Here is a 20,901-nt window from a genome sequence, read left to right as displayed (position 1 = left end):
GCACGCGCATGTTATAAAATCGGGCGTACATGTGTGCGCACCGGTTAGCGCGCGCACATGTACGCCCTCGCATATTTTTTAAAATCTACCCCAGTATGTATAGATTACATTTTCAAATCTATGCATGTTTTGTGTGGAAATTTACCTACAGAAAAGCTGATGATAATCTCTGCAGATACTTTCGCCCAACTATTTTTACTTTTCCTTTGAAAATTGCGACAAAGCCCACAAGTGTAAATATACTCAAAGTTTTCATCTATGCAGGCAGATCTGAAAGTTGCCCCCTTTACATAGCACATACTTGAAATGACTTTAAGAGAATTTTCACAGCAAAAATGAGTGTATAATTGATTGGGGGAAAGGCAGGTTGGGTGTATGATCAATCCTTTGGGAAGTGAATGGCAGTACAGCCGCACAAATAAATAAATAAGGCTTCCAAAAAGTTTGGGGTAACCTGCAGAGTCGCCCTGGTTATGACTCTAAGGTTAATTAGCATGGAGTGCTTGGATGCTTTAAAGAATAGCTTTACTAGTTTTGGTGGTTGCTCTGTTTATTACATAGCTCGGTGATAAGATATGGGTAAGTATGGGAGTTATAAGAACTGGAGAGGAAAAAGATGAGGCCTAGTATAGCCTTCCTGCAAAGGTGTGGGAGGCCAACACTGTCACAGATTTAAATATGCTTGGGACAAATATAGAGGATAGAGATGTGAATCGTGTCCTCGATCGTCTTAACGATCGATTTCGGCTGGGAGGGGGAGGGAATCGTATTGTTGCCGTTTGGGGGGGTAAAATATCGTGATATATCGTTAAAATCGTTAAAACCCGCTAAAACCCACCCCTGACCCTTTAAATTAAATCCCCCACCCTCCCGAACCCCCCCCAAATGACTTAAATTACCTGGTGGTCCAGTGGCGGTCCGGAACGGCAGCGGTCCGGAACGGGCTCCTGCTACTGAATCTTGTTGTCTTCGGCCGGCGCCATTTTCCAAAATGGCGCCGAAAAAATGGCGGCGGCCATAGACCAACAGGATTCGACGGCAGGAGGTCCTTCCGGACCCCCGCTGGACTTTTGGCAAGTCTTGTGGGGGTCAGGAGGCCCCCCCCCAAGCTGGCCAAAAGTTCCTGGAGGTCCAGCGGGGGTCAGGGAGCGATTTCCCGCCGCGAATCGTTTTCCGTACGGAAAATGGCGCTGGCCATACGCGCCGGAACCCTCGCTGAACGACCTCCTGCAGTCGATCTCCTGCCGTCGCCATTTTCCGTACGGAAAACGATTCGCGGCGGGGAAATCGCTCCCTGACCCCCGCTGGACCTCCAGGAACTTTTGGCCAGCTTGGGGGGGGGCCTCCTGACCCCCACAAGACTTGCCAAAAGTCCAGCGGGGGTCCGGAAGGACCTCCTGCCGTCGAATCCTGTTGGTCTATGGCCGCCGCCATTTTTCGGCGCCATTTTGGAAAATGGCGCCGGCCGAAGACAACAAGATTCAGTAGCAGGAGCCCGTTCCGGACCGCTGCCGTTCCGGACCCCCAGGTAATTTAAGTCATTTGGGGGGGGGGTTCGGGGGGGGGGGGGATTGAAGGAGGTAGGATTTGGCAAGGAAATGTTTAAGTTATTTGGGGGGGGGGTTCGGGGGGGGGGGGGGTTTAATTTAAAGGGTCGGGGGTGGGTTTTAGCGGGTTTTAGTGTGCCGGCTCACGATTCTAACGATTTATAACGATAAATCGTTAGAATCTCTATTGTATTGTGTTCCATAACGGTTTAAGACGATATTAAAATTATCGGACGATAATTTTAATCGTCCTAAAACGATTCACATCCCTAATAGAGGACAGTGGATGGTATGGGCTTGAGAGTTTGGGTAAAAGTCATGGGGGAGGTAGGGAACTAGTGTTCAGCTACTCAAAGTGGAAGACAACTGGGCTGGGCCAATTGATCCTTATCTGCCATCATCTACTGTATTAATGTATTATTGTAGCACATCGAGATTCAAAACATATTTTGTCCTAGAAGTTCTCTCCTGCTGCTTTGGACTTCTGGTACCGTAGGTGCCTGCATCTATTGGGCTATGAGCGTTCATGCTCTATCCTCCTTGTAACTGGGATTTATGTGGTGTGCAAAACTGATTCAGGTGGTCGCTTTGTCTTGTTCAGGAAGTTAAAATTATCCATAATCTTGGTAATGAGGATATAGTAGTGCAAATGGTAGCATATTGATGAGAAATGTGCAATTTTTTCTGGCAGTTCAATTGAACATTGGATCCCAGAAAAAATAAAAGGCTGGATACAATGAAATATTAATGTTTGAACAATGTTCTGGTAGAAAGTTATTCATTACCTCAAGTGCATTAAAAAATGTGCATCCTTTCTTAAAATGCTCCCTAGGAAGGGGCTGTATATGCTGAAGAGCCTGGTGTTGCAGGGAAGCTTTGCCATCACCAGGGCTTGGAAGGTTCAAATTTATATCAATTTATATTTTTTTAAAAAGTTTGCAAACTCATTTGAACTTGCAAGAATTTTCCAGGTTTGTTGAACAGATTTGACAAACTTTTCTTTTGTAGGAAATCCATTACAAATTTTTATGAATTCGGAAATCCACTTCAGATTTCAGGCATATTTAACGATTCACAGAAATCTGCATCTGGAAAATACGATACAGATTTTTGTGAAAACTTCTTTATACTTTGGCAAATGTGCTCTAATTTTTTACCAAATCCACTCAGAAAATGTCATTTCTCAGCTGATTTGGCGAAATCCTAAAATCCTTTTTGAGTTTGACCTCAAATGAGTCCATATTTCTACCATCTGAGGAGAATCCTGTTACTGACCTTTTCTACAACGCAATTATTTTTCTGAGTTGCTTGGTGAATATCTTGATTTTTCAGGCAAATCTTTCTTTACAACATCTACTATTCATCAAAAATAGAATATCCTCTGATATTTGCTGCTTTCAGGACAAAAAAATAATTTGAGCAAATAGGGGCCAAAATGACTTTGAAAGAATGTAGAGCTAACAATTTGTATTTTTTTTCATTTGGTTTGATCAAAGGCATTTAAGGACTGCTGTTTTCTAGTATGTTCATGTACAAAATTTTGGCAATAGGGCAAAGAAAAACAGAACAAATGGCAGAAAATGGTTTTTTCCTCACGTTTTCATTCAATTCTGTGGTCTGTTGTGAAAAGGATTAGTATTCATGTGAAATGTACAGAATCTACTACTTCAGGATACATCATTTCTTTCAATTCTTCAGACTTCATGTGAAATCCAGGCTCCTTAAATATCTTGACTAGAGATGCAAATGGATGATCTTTTCCATGCATGAACACCAGATACTTCTGGAGGACATTAGATCTTATTTGCTAAGGAAAGAAAAATGGAAAATGATTTTTCCCATGAGCCATCAATTCGATCTCTGCGTTTAGCATCATTGTGTTTCCTTTCTCTAGTGCCTCCGAGAATCCAGCGGGCTCCTCAAGTGATGAAAATTCAAGTTGGCCATCCAGTAGACATTCCCTGCAGCGCTCAGGGAATCCCGCCCCCTGAAGTCACCTGGTTTAAGGATGGTAGCGCTGTGCTGATTGATGGGGGCCAGTACAGTGCCGCTCCAAATGGAATGCTGAGCATTGACAAGGCCCAGCTATCCGACTCCGGTGTCTACAAGTGTGTGGCTAGTAACATAGCTGGCCGTGATGAGGCAGAAATTACTGTGCAAGTTCAAGGTAATTTGCTGTAATAAAGTTAGAAGGCATATTATAGTCCTTGATCTCTTCCATAACTTCCATAACATCTTCCATATAGTCCTTGATCTCTTCCATAACTCCCTCCTCAACCACCTGGCACTCTCTCCTCACAGCACCAACTTGTAAATATTAATAAAAGTAATTTGTAAATATTAGTAAAAGCAATCCTATTATCAAGTTTTGTCCCTGGGTAACCTGTATTAATTCCTCTCAGCTTTGCTCTTTATCCAGATTTGTTCTGTATCCCCTCCTTTATGTATATCTCTCTCTTTATAGCCACCGAGTTCTCTGTATTTCTCTTTCCCAGTTTGTTCCATGTAAACCGATGTGATGTCCTCGAATGTCGGTATAAAAAAAAGTGTTAAGTAAATAAATAAAATAAATATAAAATCCATTTAAAAACAAACTAGAATCATAAAAACACAGCATTGTCCCCAGAAATAATTAATTTAGTTAATTTATTGCGGTATTAGATTCTGATGTCTTTTTCAATAACCTAATAGGCTGGAACGTAATATGTTTGTTAAAAAAGAAAAGGATCTTATATTTACTTAAGTGGTAGCTTTGGGCTATTTATAATCCTAGCCTTTGGTTTACTGGAATTCTGCAGATACAGGAATTGGTGCAGGATTTGTTTCCTGCTGTGAAGATCTCTAATTTTTATGTTTTTTTCTTACACTTTCCCCAAACATCAGAAATTTACACAATCTGGCTGTTTCCAGGGGCAGGAAAAGGGTGGGAGTGGTTTGTATTACAGTTTCTTTCTGGATTTTGTCTCAGTTCTGTGAATCAGGGTAAAATTATCTATGCCCCATATACCTTAACATGGCTTAGATGGTCAGGAATGATTATTTCTCGCTCTGCTCTCTATAAGTGGGATGAAGTGTGTCATATTACTATTGCTTTGTTATTCAGAACCACCCACTGTAGAGGAAGTAGAACCTCCATTCAATACTCCATACCAAGAGAGAGTGGCCAATCAACGCATTGCTTTCCCATGCCCAGCTAAAGGTATGTACACTTCATCGTTCTGCCTTCAAAGTGCACATGGCCTAAAAATAAATATAGTCACTGCAAATATTTGATGAACTGAAGTGGATGTCCAAGATGGTCTCACTAAGCTTAAAAACTTCCTCTAAAACTGCCTGTAGAAAATCTCGTTCTTTTCTATTTCCTCCTGCTTCTTTGGCCTTCCAGCTAAAGTAGCCTCTAACATCATGAGGCAACTTTCACAACCACCCTATTTATCCCCACTCTCATCACACTAGCTCTGCCCCTCACAGTGACAGATGTCAGATACTTCCTCCCACCTGGGGCTGTGAAGGCTTCCTCTGCAGTGCTCCCAGGAGCACAAGCTGGGCCTGAGATGTAAATGTGGGTCTTCCATATGGCAGCATGCAACACTGGCACTGAGCAAGTGTCATTCTGTTTATGTCCTTCACTGTGATGGAATAACCTCTAAAGGGTATAAGCACATGGGATGCCATTCTGTTATTTCTTCTGCTCCCACCACCGTATATTTAACTGATGGTTGGTGTCAACATGTAAATCTGTATGTTCTATACTTTTTCTGTGCACTATGTTTTTCCTTAATGTCCTAAACATTTCTTCTGGACCCCACTTTGTTACTAGGTGTCCCAAAACCCATAATAAAATGGTTCCGTAATGGGAAAGAACTAACAGGTAATGAGCCTGGGACCTCAATTCTGGAGGATGGGACTTTGCTGATTATTGCCTCAGTGACACTCCATGACAACGGGGAGTATATGTGTGTGGCAGTCAATGAAGCCGGAAGCACGGAAAGGAAATACAATCTGAAGGTCCATAGTAAGTATTTGTGTATGTAATACAAATATTCTGCCAACAGTTTCTTCACGCTCTACCTTTGTGTGTGTGTGTGTGTATGTGTCACCTGGACCGGATGGTATACACCCCAGAGTTCTGAAGGAAGTAAAAAATGAAATTTCAGACCTATTAGTAAAAATTTGTAAACTATCATTAAAATCATCCATTGTACCTGAAGACTGGAGGATAGCAAATGTAACCCCAATATTTAAAAAGGGCTCCAGGGGCGATCCGGGAAACTACAGACCACAAAAATACGCTAGTAAAGCTGTTACAAGCTGATTCAATCGCTTTGTGCCTCAGAATGCCTCAAAATTTGTAGCAGAATCTTATTCAACCATAAATGTGATACAACTTGAACATTGAAATTTCAGTCTTATGATTAATAGCAGGACGGACGGTATAATTCACCCCGTCTCTTCTCATAAAGTCTTTTTCCCGACAATGTTAATATACGGCGTAACACTTATCTTAATTCAATGAATTTGATGATCACTGGCATTGCAGATAGTTTGTTCACTTTGTGCTGCCGTATTGGGACCCGGAGGGTCTAACAACCGCCGCCAACGCGGCCGGCGTTTCGCAAAAAACGCTGCGTATTTTTGTGGTTTATATATTGAGTCATTCAGCAATTAATTTAAGACCATCGAGTTGTTGGAATATTAACATTGTTACTTCACTGGGACAATTGAACACAGTAAGATTACAACCATTTGTTGATGGAGTAAAAGAATCGCTACTTCATCTTCCTAAAGTCACAAAGTTGCCAAACAACAACATCATGTTTTTTCTCTTTGAAACGTGTCAGTTCATTTAAACAAATCTTTAAATAAGAGGAAACATTGAATGATTCATACCAATTCCATTAACAATTGAAAAAAGTGTTCAATCAATTTACCTAAAATCAACCACACTGTTGCCTCATTCGTGTCAATTTTATTAAAAAATTAAAAACCAAAATAAAAAGATAGTATGCTTTATAGCAACTGGTCACAAAGTAATTTTTATATAATTAATAAAATTAATAAATTCATATTAGAGATTATAAGACCGTTGATTGGACCTATTGGCCATAGAAGTTTCTGTTAACTCAGATCTCTTGCCAAAACTGAGGTCTTATCTCTATAGTTAGATCCATATACAGTTTATTTCCAACATACATTATGATCAACTTGTTACATATTCTATATAGCTAGTTATTATTCTTCATATAATTGTATACTAGTTATATCCCTTATTTTGTTGCCACTATTCTATGTGAACATATAATCACAAAATTAACTCTATGTAATTGTCAGCAAATATACAGTCAATAATGAGTGTTTGCGTTTATAGGCCAAAAGGTGAGTGTGAATTTTACTACTGAGCAGGAGCGGATTGACCTATCGGGGGATCAGGCATCCCCCAGTGGGCCGGTCTACCTTGTCACGTGGTCTCGACTGCGTGGCTCTTCCTCAGCCCATCCTCAGCGCCTTCCAGTCAGCCCCTGCCGGAGGCCAAGCCAGCAGGGGCCGAAGAAATACAAATCGAGGCCGACGGGGGCTGAAGAAAAGAAGATCAGCCAGCGTGGGCCAAAAAAATGAAGATGGGAACCTCCCAGCCAACCCCCGCCGGAGAAATTAAAATCGAGGCCGGTGGCGGCCAACCCCCGCCGGAGAAATTAAAATCGAGGCCGGTGGCGGCCGAAGAAAAGAAGATAGGCGCCTCCCAGCCAGCCTCAAGCGGGGGCTGGCTGGGCAGCACCTATCTTCTTTTCTTCGGCCTCTGCCGGCCTCGATTTTAATTTCTTCGGCCCCCGCCGGAGACCAAGAGGGCCGAAGAAATTAAAACTGAGGCCGGTGGGGGCCAAAGAAATTAAAATCGAGTCCGGCGTGGGCCGAAGAAGTGAACACCGGTGCTGCTAACCTCCGGAGACCAGCTGTTCAGCCTTCGATCGGAATGGTGCTTGTGTGTGTCTGTATGTGAGAAAGGAATGGTGCTTCTGTATGTGTGTATACGGTATGTATGTGAGAGAGGAATCTGCCAGTTTAAAAAAAAAACTTTTGTGCTGGTAGTGCAACTTTTGAAAAGTTGGATGAAAGATTAAATTACTGAATGTTAAGCATCCTAGAAAATAAAGTTTAGCAAAGTGGGTAGAGACAAATACTAAAGCAAAAAAAAAAAATTAAACTATTTAAAATGTTCATCTCAGCAAAATCACAAATTTAAGATACTGATGCCAGGTGGGTTTTTTTTTGTTTTTTTAGCATAATTTAAGCATGAAGACTAGAATAGTTTCCAATCTGAAATGGTTTTGCTATTTTTTTAAGCCTTTAGAAAATGTATATTTTTAAATGACTAAGACTGGAATCTTCCCATTTAAAAGGGAAGTTGACTAAAGATGTCTTTCGGTTCCATATCTCCCACATGAATAATCATATGACTTTGAAGAAAGACACTTGCTTTATTGCCTGAAAGCGTAAAACAAGAGAAGCTGTACGGTGTGGGTGGCTGTCCCTTGGGAGGACAGAACCTGAAGGAAGGGTGTAATTTCACCTTCTGATAGGAATGTGGTTTTCTTATTTAATGGTTGGGATCATCACTTTCACTTTTAGTAAAAGTGAAAAATGCTGCAAGTCTGAAAGCAAGGTGCTTCTGTGAGAGTGTAATGTGTATGTGAGTCAGGGAAGGCACTTCTGTGTGTCAGTGTGTGTGTGCAAGAGATATGGAGCATGTTTTTGGCTGGCTTGTAACTATGAGATAGAACATGTGTGTAATTGAGAGCTTGTGTGTAAGTAAAATAGAGAGAGCATGTGTGTGATTGAAAGCCTTTGTGTAAGTAAGAGAGAGCGAGGGCATTGTGTGATTGAGAGAGACTGGCCAGAGAGGTGACATGTGTATGTGTGAGTGATCAGGGAGATGACTGGTATGTGTGTGCTCGTGTGAGTGAGAGAGAGAGAGAGAGAGAGAGACTGGTTGGGGAGATGATTGGTGTGTGAGAGACAGAAACTGGTCTTGAGGGTATGACAGGTGTGTGTGTGAGTGAGAGAGAGAGAAGAGATTGGTTGTGGTCCCTAAGGAAGAGGACAATGAGGACAGCTTCAGCAGCTACTGCTGCTTCTGGCGTCGCCTGCAAGGGAAAGGAGTAGGAGAACTGCTGGAGAGAGTAAGTAAAGGTGGCTTTTTAAGTTCATTTTTCTTGATTACCATTTTAATTATTGGGTAGTATGTGATGTGTCTGCTGTTTGAAATATTTTATTGGTGTTTGGTAAAGGTTTCAAAATTTCCTTGAGTCTTTAATTATTGGATATTATATTCATCAGCTGTTTTGAAATTATTTTATTAGTATGATTTTATAATTATGAATCATGTTTTATATATCTTGATTTTATTGATTGTTTCATGAGGAATGGTGACATTTTTGTTTTTCCATTGTTGCACTGTATAGAGTCTGGCATGATATGTTTTACAGTTTAGTTTTTGTCTGCACATTTCTATTTATACTTTGTGGCTTTATTCTGTATTTGGTGAGAGTTTGTGTTCTGCATGCAAAGACTGAGAGGAAGCATTCTTTTAGCATGTGGTTTCTCTGTAGGGATCTGTAGAAGCTTGGCCTGTTCTGTTTTCCCGATAGGAGGGGTATTGATATTTTAGATTCTGGTGTAATATTTGTGGTATTCTTTTTCATAGGTGGGGTTGTTATTCTTTGAGTTTTGGCAAATAGTACTGTGTTGATACGGGAGGAGCATGCTGAAATATAGGGGTGTGTACATATATATGTAAATTAAATATGTAAATTTATTGTATATGTAATTGGGTACCCATGGGCCAGTATGGAGAAAAAACCCCCTGGCCACTATTTTCCCTCAATCCGCCCCTGCTACTGAGGAAAAGTATGCAGTCATTGTAAAAAAAACAAAAACTCCAAAAAACCCTTATAGACTGATTTTAAAATGACTGTGCACGCTTGTGTGGGTGCATGCGGCGAAACAAAGGAATTTTCACTGGTGTGCCAAATGTGCATCCTATACATGGAAATCTTTGAGATATTTGGATGTCTCTATCATATCTCTCCTATCTCTCCTTTCCTCTAGGGTGTACATGTTTAGATCTTTGTCTATCCCCATAAGCTTTAGTACAAAGGCCATTGACCATTTTAATTGCCTCCCTCTGGACTGACTCCATCCTGTTTCTATCCTCTTGAAGGTGCGGTCTCCAGAATTGTACACAGTATTCTAGGTGAGGTCTCACCAAAGACCTATACAGAGGCAATATCTGGGCATTTTTGCACAAGCACCGCTTTTAAAATCTACCTCTTAATGAATACGTTCTTATTTTACACCTGTAGAAATATGTAACCATTCATTGATCTTTTATCTTGCAGGTGTCTATGAAAAAGGAATATTTTGTAAGCTAAGCTGATTGAAGCGAGACCTTATTTAAATAACACTGAAAAGAGTCAAGTTATTATTCAATATCAACCCATTTGCATATGATATTCTCTATTAGGACCATGTCATAAAAATATAGAATAAAAATGTAAAAATGCATGTAAATATTTTGAATAAAAGTACTGTTGATTAGATTAGATCTTGCTTCATTCAGCTCATTTTATGAGATGCTCCCGTTTCACACACCTGTAAGATAAAAGTTCAACAGATAGTTGTGTATTTCTCCATTTTGTGAACATTTGTAAGATTAATTTTAAAAGGAGTTACGCTCATAAATGTAAGATTATCAGAGCAATTTTCAAAAGCCATTTACACGAGTAAAGTACATTTAGATGTGCAAAAACCAATTTTAAGCATGTAAATGCTTTTTAAAACAAGGCGTACAATGTTTGTTTGAATTGGTTATATACCTTTCCTCTGTAGTAAGAATCATACCTCCATGAAAACAGGATGTACATTTTTCACCTATAATATGTAAATTAACAAATTATTGACTGGATGTTTGCTGATGTTAATGAAATGGGGTTAGTTTTACAATTAAATGTTCACATTGAGTATTGTGCTATACTTTTGTTTTGTGTCTCATGTCAATGCACAGTTTTGTATCTTTTGAACTTTGTAAATAGCTCCCCTAGAGAAAGGCTTGTTAGCAAAAACCTGGCCGTATTGGGTTTCTATTAATCATTCGCCTTACCTATGAAGTTCCTCTCTTGTCCATTCCTTATTGCCCCTTGGATTTGTTGTAAATTCTGCTCCTGTTCACATTTTTGTTGGTTAATATTGTGACTAATTTTAGCTCATGACCCATAAGAACTCTTTTTATGTGCTTTTAATAAATCTGTATAGCAGCACCCTCATTGTGTTGTCAAATAGCCTTCCAAAGATTGGCCACTTTAAAGTTTGTCCTGTCGACCACTTTGGGTTTAAAAAAATCTTTTCATTATCATGACAACAATAATTTGCACTAAGCTGCAAAAACAATAAAAAAAAAAAAAACAAAGCCACAAATCAAGAGCAATTTCTTTACAATAATTGTCTTTGCAAAAGTCAAGCAAGTTCAGTCTTGGACGTATTGAGAACAAAGCCTCAGCCTTGTTCTCAATACGTCCAAGACTGAACTGCTGGTCATCTCCCCCAATGATAATAACCCACTAGCCAACTCTACTAATACACCATTAGTAAATCAAGTGAGAGACCTCGGAGCTATCCTAGACTCCAGAATGAACCTTAAAAAATTCATTAACACCACCACTAAAGAAGGCTTTTACAAACTACAGGTCCTAAAACAGTTAAGACCTCTCCTTCACTTCCATGACTACCGCTAAGTCCTTCAAGCCATACTATTCTCAAAGATTGACTATTGTAATGCGCTTCTGCTTGGTCTCCCGGCTTCATCTACCAAACCTCTTCAGATGCTGCAAAACGCTGCAGCCAGGATCCTAACAAACTCTCGCCATATGGACCACATTACACCGATTTTAAAAATACTTCACTGGCTACCCATCCGCTACAGAATTCTCTTCAAGACACTGACCATCATTCACAAAACCATATTTCAGCAATCCTCTCTCCAACTCACCATACCCCTCAAACCACAGTCCTCAGCAAGACCTACCAGATCTGCATACAGAGGCTCCCTCCAGGTTCCCCCGAACAAAACCGCTATACACAACGCCATTGAAAAACGAGCGCTATCAACTGCTGTCCGCATCACTGGAATTCTCTCCCGCCAGATCTCCGCCAGGAACATTGTCATATCACATTCAGAAAAAAATTAAAAATTAAAAACATAAGGATTTATTCCCTGAATAAATCCTTATGGTAACCCACACGGACCAACACTCCACTGTTGCGTCTTCTTTCTGCCTCACAAAGGAACTGTTTTCTGCTAACTACGCTCTTATATAACTTGCCTAATCGACCCCTCTGTGTAAATTGTATATAATTTTACCATGTGTAAATTTAAAGTGTAAATTGTATTTAATTTTACCATGTAAGCAACTACTCTCTGCTCACATGCACGGCTCTCCAGTTAGAAATCGTTAATCTATCCCTTTTTTCTAACAGTCCTGTTCGACATTCCCTGTTGTAATGTAACTTTCGCTTTCAGTGTTAATTGGTTTACCCCCTAGTTTATTGTAAACCGGTACGATAAGACTTGGTCTTGAGCATCGGTATATTAAAAGAATTTAAATAAATAAATAAATAAAGCAAGTCTATACATAAGTCGGATATCATATCCAGCACGATTAAGCACTGGAACTGAGATTCCTATTGGATAATTGATAGTAGATTCAATCTGGTTGCCAACTGCAGGCATATTTTTCTATATTTTGTCCATGTACTCACAATCAGGAGGATTTTTATTTCTAGATTAGTTTTCTTTAGAAACTGGAGCCTTGGGACTTCCAAAATGACATAAGAATATCGCACACTGGAATTTTTTTTTTTATTCCTCAGGCTGTACTGTGTTTGCTAGTAGAAATGGTGAGGAAGAAATTTCTCTTCCACTCACCCAGTCAGAATACAGCACTTAAGCTGGGACCCAACTAATCAGTCTTCTGACATATTACAGTTCCCCCTGAAATCCGGGACAAAGAAAAGCTGACAAATGTGTCGGTGGTGATAAACCAGTCAACAAGTATCTTCTGTGATGCCTCAGGCGCACCATCTCCTATCATCACGTGGTACAAAGATGAGGTCCAGGTAGGTCCTATGGATTAGCTTTCTATACAGTATTTTGCATGCTGGTTTTACATTACTCGAATCTTAAATATCTCTGTTGTGTGGTTGTATGAGGTCATTGTGCTTCTTATGCCAATTAAATTCAAGATTATGTTCATTAAATTTGATTTGTGCCTATAAATCATGTTTTATGCACAGAGAATATGCTTTGTGCACAAATCGTGTCTTATGCACAGAAATCTTTTTTTTTTATGCTTTATGCTCAGAAATCTTTTTTTATGCTTTGTGCACACATTTTTGGGTTGGTATGCTTTAACTCCCGCTGCATTAGCATACCATTAGCTTACTGCATCAGGAGGGAACTTTATTTTAGTAGCTGCGTAAAGTGCCCATTTTTTGCTCATGCCTTAGTACATCAGGGTAAAGTTTATAAACTCTTGTCCTTTCCATGTTTCCAGTGGATTACTGTTCTTCAGGAGAAGCTCCTGATTCTAGGCCCCTGCCACGCTCAAACAAGAGTTTTGAATTTCCACAGTAGAGAAATCTTAGGAGATGCTCCTTCTCCTGCTCTTTCAGCAGAACTCTGGATCTTTTCTCAGCTTGGTCTATCACAACCTGGACTAAACCACAGGCGGGGGGGGGTCTCTTACTGGGCTGTTCCTAGAGCATATCAATGTTTCAGTGAGGTAAATGTATTTTTGTTTAACACTGAGCATGGTAGAATGCTGGTATTGAAAATAATAATTTGTTAGCCTGGAAATACTGCACCTTGCTTTCAGCCGGTTCCTGGAGGCATAGGGGCTTGTCCCAGGTCTCAAAGAGTCAATGGCAAATTCATATCCTAGACCCTCACCTGAATCCTAGTCTAAAGTTCTAACCGCTCAACTATTCTTCCTCCCTAAATGTGACTATGCTTTAACAGTTTTGTCTTACTGCTGAACACTTACAAGTAATTTTAGAAAAATATGTGCACATATATTGGGCACATGGTAACGGGAATGAAAAGGGGGGTGAATTAGCACAAGTTTGAAACTGGTGAGCAGTAGCGCCAGTCATCAAGCCTTCAACCCTGTAAACCGTGTAGGTAATTTTTAGCATGCGACTTGCTCTCAGGGTGCTTGCTACCTAACCCTGTTTCTATGAGCAATATCTCGTGCTTTGTGTTGCTTGCTTGCCATTCTGGGTAAACAGCACTTATTTGGGTAATTTCTCACATGCATTCCATCTGAATGTCAAAAGGCATTTACTCAAACAAGTCTGTAGCAAGAATGGAATGCATTTCAAAATCATTTGTGGGAACGTGAAATGGGGACTTAATCTTAATAGCAAATACAAGCAAAGCAAAACACCGTACCCTCAAGGGGTTCTACTTCAGTGAACCGCAGCATCTTAGTGGTTGTCATGCTAGAGTTCATTTATTGAAGAACGATGTCTAATGAGTATGAAACCCAGTTCTCTTGCATAATATGATGTGAAGGAAATCACACATGCTTTTTCTCTCGATGTAATTCCCATAGACTATGGTATCACTCATAGGGTCTTATGCAAAAAGGACCTTTTCCCATTCAGTGCATATGGAGAAAAAGTCTTTATTGAATAAGACTCAGATTTCTTTGAACTTACTGAAACCAATGGAGAAAAACAAACCATGCGGCATATCGGCTAGCAATGGAGCAAAAAGCAAGATGCAGGTATAAGCCGTCTTCCATTTTTGCTTTTCTTGCCAGTGGGGGGGATCCAGTTGGATTCCAGTGTTCCCTGTACGTACCCGGATCAGTCCAGACCGTGGCTTATATCCCCCTTCCAGCAGATGGAGTCAGAGAAAATACTGAAAGGGCGCCCCCTCATAAGCTGATGCGCCCTCTGCGTCCCTTCAGTATTTTCTCTGACTCCAGCAGATGAGGGTTGCACCTGCGGGTCTCCTTTATAGTCTGAGAGGACAGTTAGACCTTTCCTTATTATTTTCCTGGCTATTTTTCTTCTCTTTTTGGATGGATCAACAAAAAAAAACAAAAAAAAAAAGAGAATTCAGACAGGGAGATGCGTTTTCTGAGTGAGGTGCTTTCTCTTACTTTCTCCTCACTGATCTATAAGGCTACAGCTTGCAGACTGAACTGTTAGTACTGCTAAACCTACCCATTCGTAGTTTCTTCTGTTTGGGGGTAAGTGTTTTGTGCCTTTTTACTTACAGGTTTTATCTCTTTCTGCCTGATCAGGGGTGCACATTGGTGGTCCAACCTCTCCCCTGCTGGCACGGCCCGCTACCCCGAGATGTCATTTTCCTCTGGGCAGCACTGAAAGAGACGCGACATTCCTCTGTCTGGCTGCAAAAAAAAAAGTCAGGTCGGTGCCTTCTTAAACAGAACCTTGAATTAACTTTGACTGCTTATAGCAGCCTTCGGGGGTGATTTTTGTGTACCGCCGGTTCCCCCTTATGCCACAGCCATCACGATGTCACGCCTGTGGGGAGCCCAGGTTGTGGCTCTCATGCAAGGGGCTCTGTGTGAGGTGCCTGAAGGGCCCTCGAGGCCAGCAGCATGCTCTGCTGCGCACGCTCAAGTGCACCTGCCTTCAAGGAGGTCGACCCCGTTCCCAGCCAATGCGGGAACGGCGGCCATTTTGTCTTCAGGGTTGGAGGCTCCCTCTCAGCCAGATGGTGCTGCAGATTTGGGCCGGTGTCCCTCACCGCTGATTCTTACTCTGGCGCATTTAAATCTCAAACACTTTATCTACGCAGATGATGTGCAGATAGTAATTCCCATTAAAGAATCATTAGTCAAAACACTTGAATACTGGAATTCGTGCCAATCAAAAATCAATGACCTTCTCTCTAGCTTGAACCTCATACTAAACACCTCCAAAACAGAACTTATTCTCATTACTCCTGAAAACAACATTCAACATACCTTCATACCAAACATCCCCTTATCTTCTCAAGTCAGGAACCTAGGAGCCATTATTGACAACAATTTGAACCTAAAAGCTTATATAAACCGCACCACTAAGGACTGCTTTTATAAAATACAAGTATTAAAAAGAATTAAACCTCTCTTCCACTTCCAAGATTTTAGAACCATACTTCAAGCAATAATCTTTGCCAAATTAGATTATTGCAACGCCATACTTCTGGGCCTTCCATCTTCATACACGAAACCGCTACAGATGGTACAGAACACAGCGGCTAGAATCCTCACAAACTCCAAAAGAAGAGACCACATCTCACCCATCTTAAAAAATCTACATTGGCTCCCCATCCAGGCTAGAATCCTCTACAAATCTATTACAATCATATACAAATCAATCCATCACCTCACATCCCTGGATCTTCAATACCCGCTAAGCCTTCACACCTCTCAAAGACCAATCAGAGAAGTCCATCGAGGATCCCTCCAGGTTCCGAACACAAAATCAACCCGTCACACTACAGCAAGAGACCGGGCATTCTCGACAGCTGGACCTGCACTTTGGAACTCAATCCCCTCAGATCTCCGCCTAGAACCTTGCCTTCCAACTTTTCGCAAGAGACTAAAGACCTGGCTTTTTAAACAAGCCTTCCCGGACAGTTCTTAACCACCTCCAGTTCATACAACAATGTCTCTTTATAGTAATGTAACTAATTATTAACTTATTTATATTTTGCCTTACAGTTCCTATCTCTCCCCACTCCCCCTTTCCGCTCTTCCAAGTTACTCTACCCCTGTTTTTTGTAACTGCTCCCCCCTTGCACGAGTTTAGTTCTACTGTTCATTGCACCCCTTGTTCTATGTAAACCGGCATGATGTGACTTGTTCATGAATGCCGGTATATAAAAAAAGTTAAATAAATAAATAAATTTGCCAGACTCTGAGCCACCATCGGAGGTCCCCCCCCCCCCTTCGGTTCCTTCCCCCGTGCCTCCCTCTGGTCCTCCTCCTGAGCCATTTTCGGCCGAGTTTATCCTCCTGATGCATAATGCGTATCTGGCCAGACAGGATCCAGCATTTGCTCCTACACCACCCAAGGTGCTGAGATTAGGAGATGCCCGCAGGCCTCAGGTCCTGGGGTCACTCAGGGAGACACAGGAGCAGTACTTCCCCAGGGACCTCCCGTGTTCAGGTGTACCCCATTCCGTTGCCCCAGACTTGCAGGACAAAGTCGAGGATCCAGATCTAGATGACCCGGTCCCTCATACGCAGGTGGATGGAGATGATCCCCCGAGTCCTACATCTTTTTCAGAGGGAGGAATTGGACCCTCTTATCTTATTCCTGGAAGAATTGGATATCAAGCCCTCTCCAGAGACCCCGGGTCCCAATCAAGTGAATAAGAAGGGGGGACCCCATACTGGCAGGCCTTCGACCACCAGCCGACTTTCCCTGCTCATCCTATGCTCCTTGAATTACTATCCTGGAGACGTCTCTGAGAGTAGGTAGAGCAATGAATAAACTGTACCCGCTCCCAGAAGAGTTCTTAGAGTTCCTCAAGGTTCCAAAGGTAGATCCCTCAGTGTCTGCAGTCACAAAGAGGACAACCATTCTGGTAAATGGGGGCACCGCCTTGCGGGACATTCAAGACCGCAAGCTAGAAGTTTATCTGAAGAGAGTCTTTGAGGTCTCTGCCTTGGGTGTCCGAGCGGGGTTTTGTAGCTCCCTCAAGCAGTGAGCAGGTCTCAGGTGGGTCCAACAGCTCCTGGGTGCACAGCAGGTAGAATGCCTGGAATCTGTCATAGCTTACAGGGAGGATGCGCTGTATGATCTGCTCCGGGTGCTGGCCAGGTCCATGGTTTCAGCAGTATTGGCTAGACGTCTCCTCTGGCATCGGCGGATACTTCCTCCAAAACCCAACTGCGTTCCCTGCCCTTCAAAGGAAAATTGCTGTTTGGGGAAGAGTTGGACCAGATGATTAAATCACTTGGGGAGAATAAGGTACATAAGCTGCCGGAGAATCGTCCTCAGAGTGCCAGAACCTTCAGCTCTACTTGAAGCCGTTTCCGGGGTCAGCGGCGATTCCGTCAGTCAAGGCCAGAGAATCAGTGGCCGCCCTCCTCCCGGTCGCAATCCTGGTCTCATTCCTTTCGTGGACGACGACCAGCTCGTGATGCCCTCTCTCAGGGGGCAACATCCAAACCTTCCCAATAAAGTCTTACCGACCCACTGTTCAATACCCAAGATAGGAGGACGGCTGTCTTTATTCTATGAGGAGTGGGTCAAAGTTACCTCGGACCAGTGAGTTCTGGATATTCTAAGAGACGGCTAAGCTTTAGAATTTACTTGACCCCTAAGAGACAGGTTTGTCTTTTCTCCCTGCGGTCCTCTGAAGAAGCAAGGTATAGTACATCAGATGCTCGACCGGCTCCTGGGCTTAGGGACTATTCTCCCGGTGCCGGCGAAGGAACAAGGGTTAGGCCATTATTCCATCTACTTCATAGTCCCCAAGAAGGAAGGCTCTTTCCGCCCAATACTGGATCTCAAGATGGTCAACAGGACCCTCAAGATACCACGCTTCCAGATGGCAACTTTGCATTTTCAGTTTCAAGCCCTGCCTTTCGGTCTGGCGACCACCCCTCACACCTTCACCAAGAATAATGGTAGTTGTGGCAGCGGCCCTGCGGAGAGAGAGAATTCTGGTTCACCCATACTTGGACGATTGGCTCATCCGAGCGAAGTCCGAGGCCCAGTGCCAGCAGTCGGTCAGTAGGGTCCTACGCCTTCTCCACTTTCTCGGTTGGGTCGTCAACTTTGCCAAGAGCAGTCTTACCCCCTCGCAGATGCTCGATTTTCTGGGGGCGCACTTCGACACTAATGTGGGCAAGGTCTTCCTCCGCTAGGAATGAGCGCGATCCCTTCTCATCCAAGTGCAGCGCTTCTGTTGCCTCTCACCCCCGACAGCTTGGGACTACCTTCAAGTTCTCGGTTCTATGGCTTCAACTATAGATGTGGTTCCTTGGGCTTTTGCACATATGCGTCCGTTGCAGAGGGCGTTGCTTTCCCACTGGAAACCGGTGTCCCAGGATTTTCAGGCACCCCTGCCAATGCCGGAGATTGCCAAGGACAGCCTCTCCCGGTGGCTCAGTCTGGATCACTTATTGCAAGGGTGGAGTTGGAAATCCCCCAATGGATCATCGTTACCTCGGATGCCAGCCTTTCCGGTTGGGGAACAGTGTGCGGGAGGCAGTCAATGCAGGGGCAATAGACAACATTGCAGGCTGCAGGGCCAATCAATCACCTGGAGGCCAGGGCAGTTTGACTCGCACTGAAGTGATTTCTTCCCCTGATTCAGGGCACAGCCTTTCGTGTGCTCTCCAGCAACGCAACCACAGTGGCGTAAATAAATCGCCAGGGAGGAACAAGGAGACGGCATGTCTCTCTAAAGAGAGACAAGCTATTGGAGTGGGCAGAGCTCCACCTTGCCCAACTGGCGGCTTCACACATGGCCAGTGTGGAAAATGTCCAAGCAGATTTCTTGAGCCGCCAATGCATAGATCGAGGAGAGTGGGAAATCTCCGAGGAGGCAGTGGCCCTTGTCTTCGGCAGGTGGGGAGTCCCCCATCTGGACCTTATGGCCACTCAAAAGAATGCGAAAGTTCCATGCTTCTTCAGTCGCAGAAGGGAACACGACGCAGAAGGCGTGGATGCTCTGGTCCTCCCGAGGCCTCGAACACTCCTGCTCCACGTGTTTCCACCATGGCCCCTGGTCATAAAAATGCTTTGGAGAATAGAGATTCATCAAGGGTTGGTGATTTTGATAGCACCAGAATGGCCTCGATGGCCATGGTTTGTGGACCTGGTCAATCTAGCAGTGGTCGGTCCTCTTCATCTCGGACATCTGCAGAACCTCCTACACCAGGGTCCCGTATTTTTCGACCGGGCAGATCGCTTTTGTCTTGCGGCCTGGCTTTTGAAAGGCGCAGGCTGAGAAGACAAGGTTACCCAGAGGATATTATTTCCACCCTCCTTCAGGCTAAAAAGACTTCCACGTCCATCTCATATGTCCGGGTCTGGAAGGTTTTTGAGGCCTGGTGTGAATTAGTGCATGTTCTCCCGCGTCAAGCGTCAGTACCGCAGATACTTTCCTTTTTGCAGTGAGGCTTGAAAAAAGGACTGGCCTACAATTCCCTGAGGGTTCAGGTGGCTGTACTGGGGGTCCTGGTCCCTCGCCTGGAGAGAGCTCCTCTTTCTTCTCATCCTGACATATTCGGATTTTTGAAGGGGGTGAAGCACGTCAAGCCACAGGTCCATGCAGTGGCACCCTCTTGGAACTTAAATCTGGTACTTCAGATACTCGGCGGTCCACCTTTTGAACCCCTGAAGAGAGCTTCCCTCAAGGATCTCACTCAAGGCCGTATTCCTGGTGTCTATTTGCTCTGCCCTCAGGATTTCAGAGATCCAAGTGTTGTCGTGCCAAGAGCCCTACCTCCATTTCACAGATTGCGGAGTCTCTTTGACCACAGTGCCATCTTTTCTACCAAAGGTCATCTTGGCCTTCCATTTGAACCAGTCGGTGGAGCTGCCCTCCTTCTCTGATGAGGATCCCAGGGAGCTTCGGCGACTGGATGTCAAGCATGTCCTTATTCGATACCTGGAGGTGACTAATGACTTCCGTCTATTGGACCATCTGTTTGTCTTGTGGAGCGGCCCCAAAAGGGGACACAAGGCATCTAAAACCACCATTGCACGCTGGCTAAAGGAAGAAATCTCATCAGTGTATATTGGAGTGGGGCGTTCTCCTCCAGAAGGCATCAGGGCTCATTCGCTCCGTGCACCAGCGGCTTCTTGGGCAGAGAGCCAAGTGGTCTCTCAGCAGGAGATATGTCGAACGGCTACTTGGAAGTCGTTGCATACTTTTGCGCACCACTACCAGTTGAATCTCCAAGCACTGGTCTTTGGCTCCTTTGGTGCTCAGGTAATTCGAGCTGGGCTATCAGGGGCCCACCCTACGTAGGGAAGCTTTGGTACATCCCAGGGTCTGGACTGATCCGGATACGTACAGGGAAAAGAAAAATATTCCTTACCTGCTAATTTTCGTTCCTGTAGTACCACGGATCAGTCCAGACGCACGCCCTAAAGATTTTCTGGGGTTGGGAGTGTCTCGCAGCTCGAATACACAATTAAGATATTTCAGTACGGATTGTAAAGAACTGATATTTCTATTTGCAAGTTGTTGTTCTTGACAGTTAATTACATGTTTTTTCTCCATAGATGTTGATCATTTTGGTTTTTATGTTGTTCC

At 43.2% G+C, this 20,901-nt stretch overlaps 1 protein-coding gene across 1 annotated transcript in view; it reads left to right on the top strand.

The window, feature by feature from the left end:
- The window catches only part of HMCN1 (hemicentin 1), a 688,208-nt gene that overhangs the window by 342,036 nt on the left and 325,271 nt on the right, over window positions 1-20,901 (top strand). Inside the window, 4 exon segments of the mRNA XM_029617466.1 lie at window positions 3,442-3,714; window positions 4,651-4,746; window positions 5,368-5,562; window positions 12,586-12,716. Of these exon segments, the coding sequence (XP_029473326.1) occupies window positions 3,442-3,714; window positions 4,651-4,746; window positions 5,368-5,562; window positions 12,586-12,716 (695 nt within the window).

This window comes from Rhinatrema bivittatum, chromosome 10 (assembly GCF_901001135.1).
Source record: "Rhinatrema bivittatum chromosome 10, aRhiBiv1.1, whole genome shotgun sequence".
NCBI lineage: Eukaryota > Metazoa > Chordata > Amphibia > Gymnophiona > Rhinatrematidae > Rhinatrema > Rhinatrema bivittatum.
The sequence above is the reverse complement of the archived record's forward strand: the minus strand, read 5'-3'. Positions and strand labels throughout refer to the sequence as shown.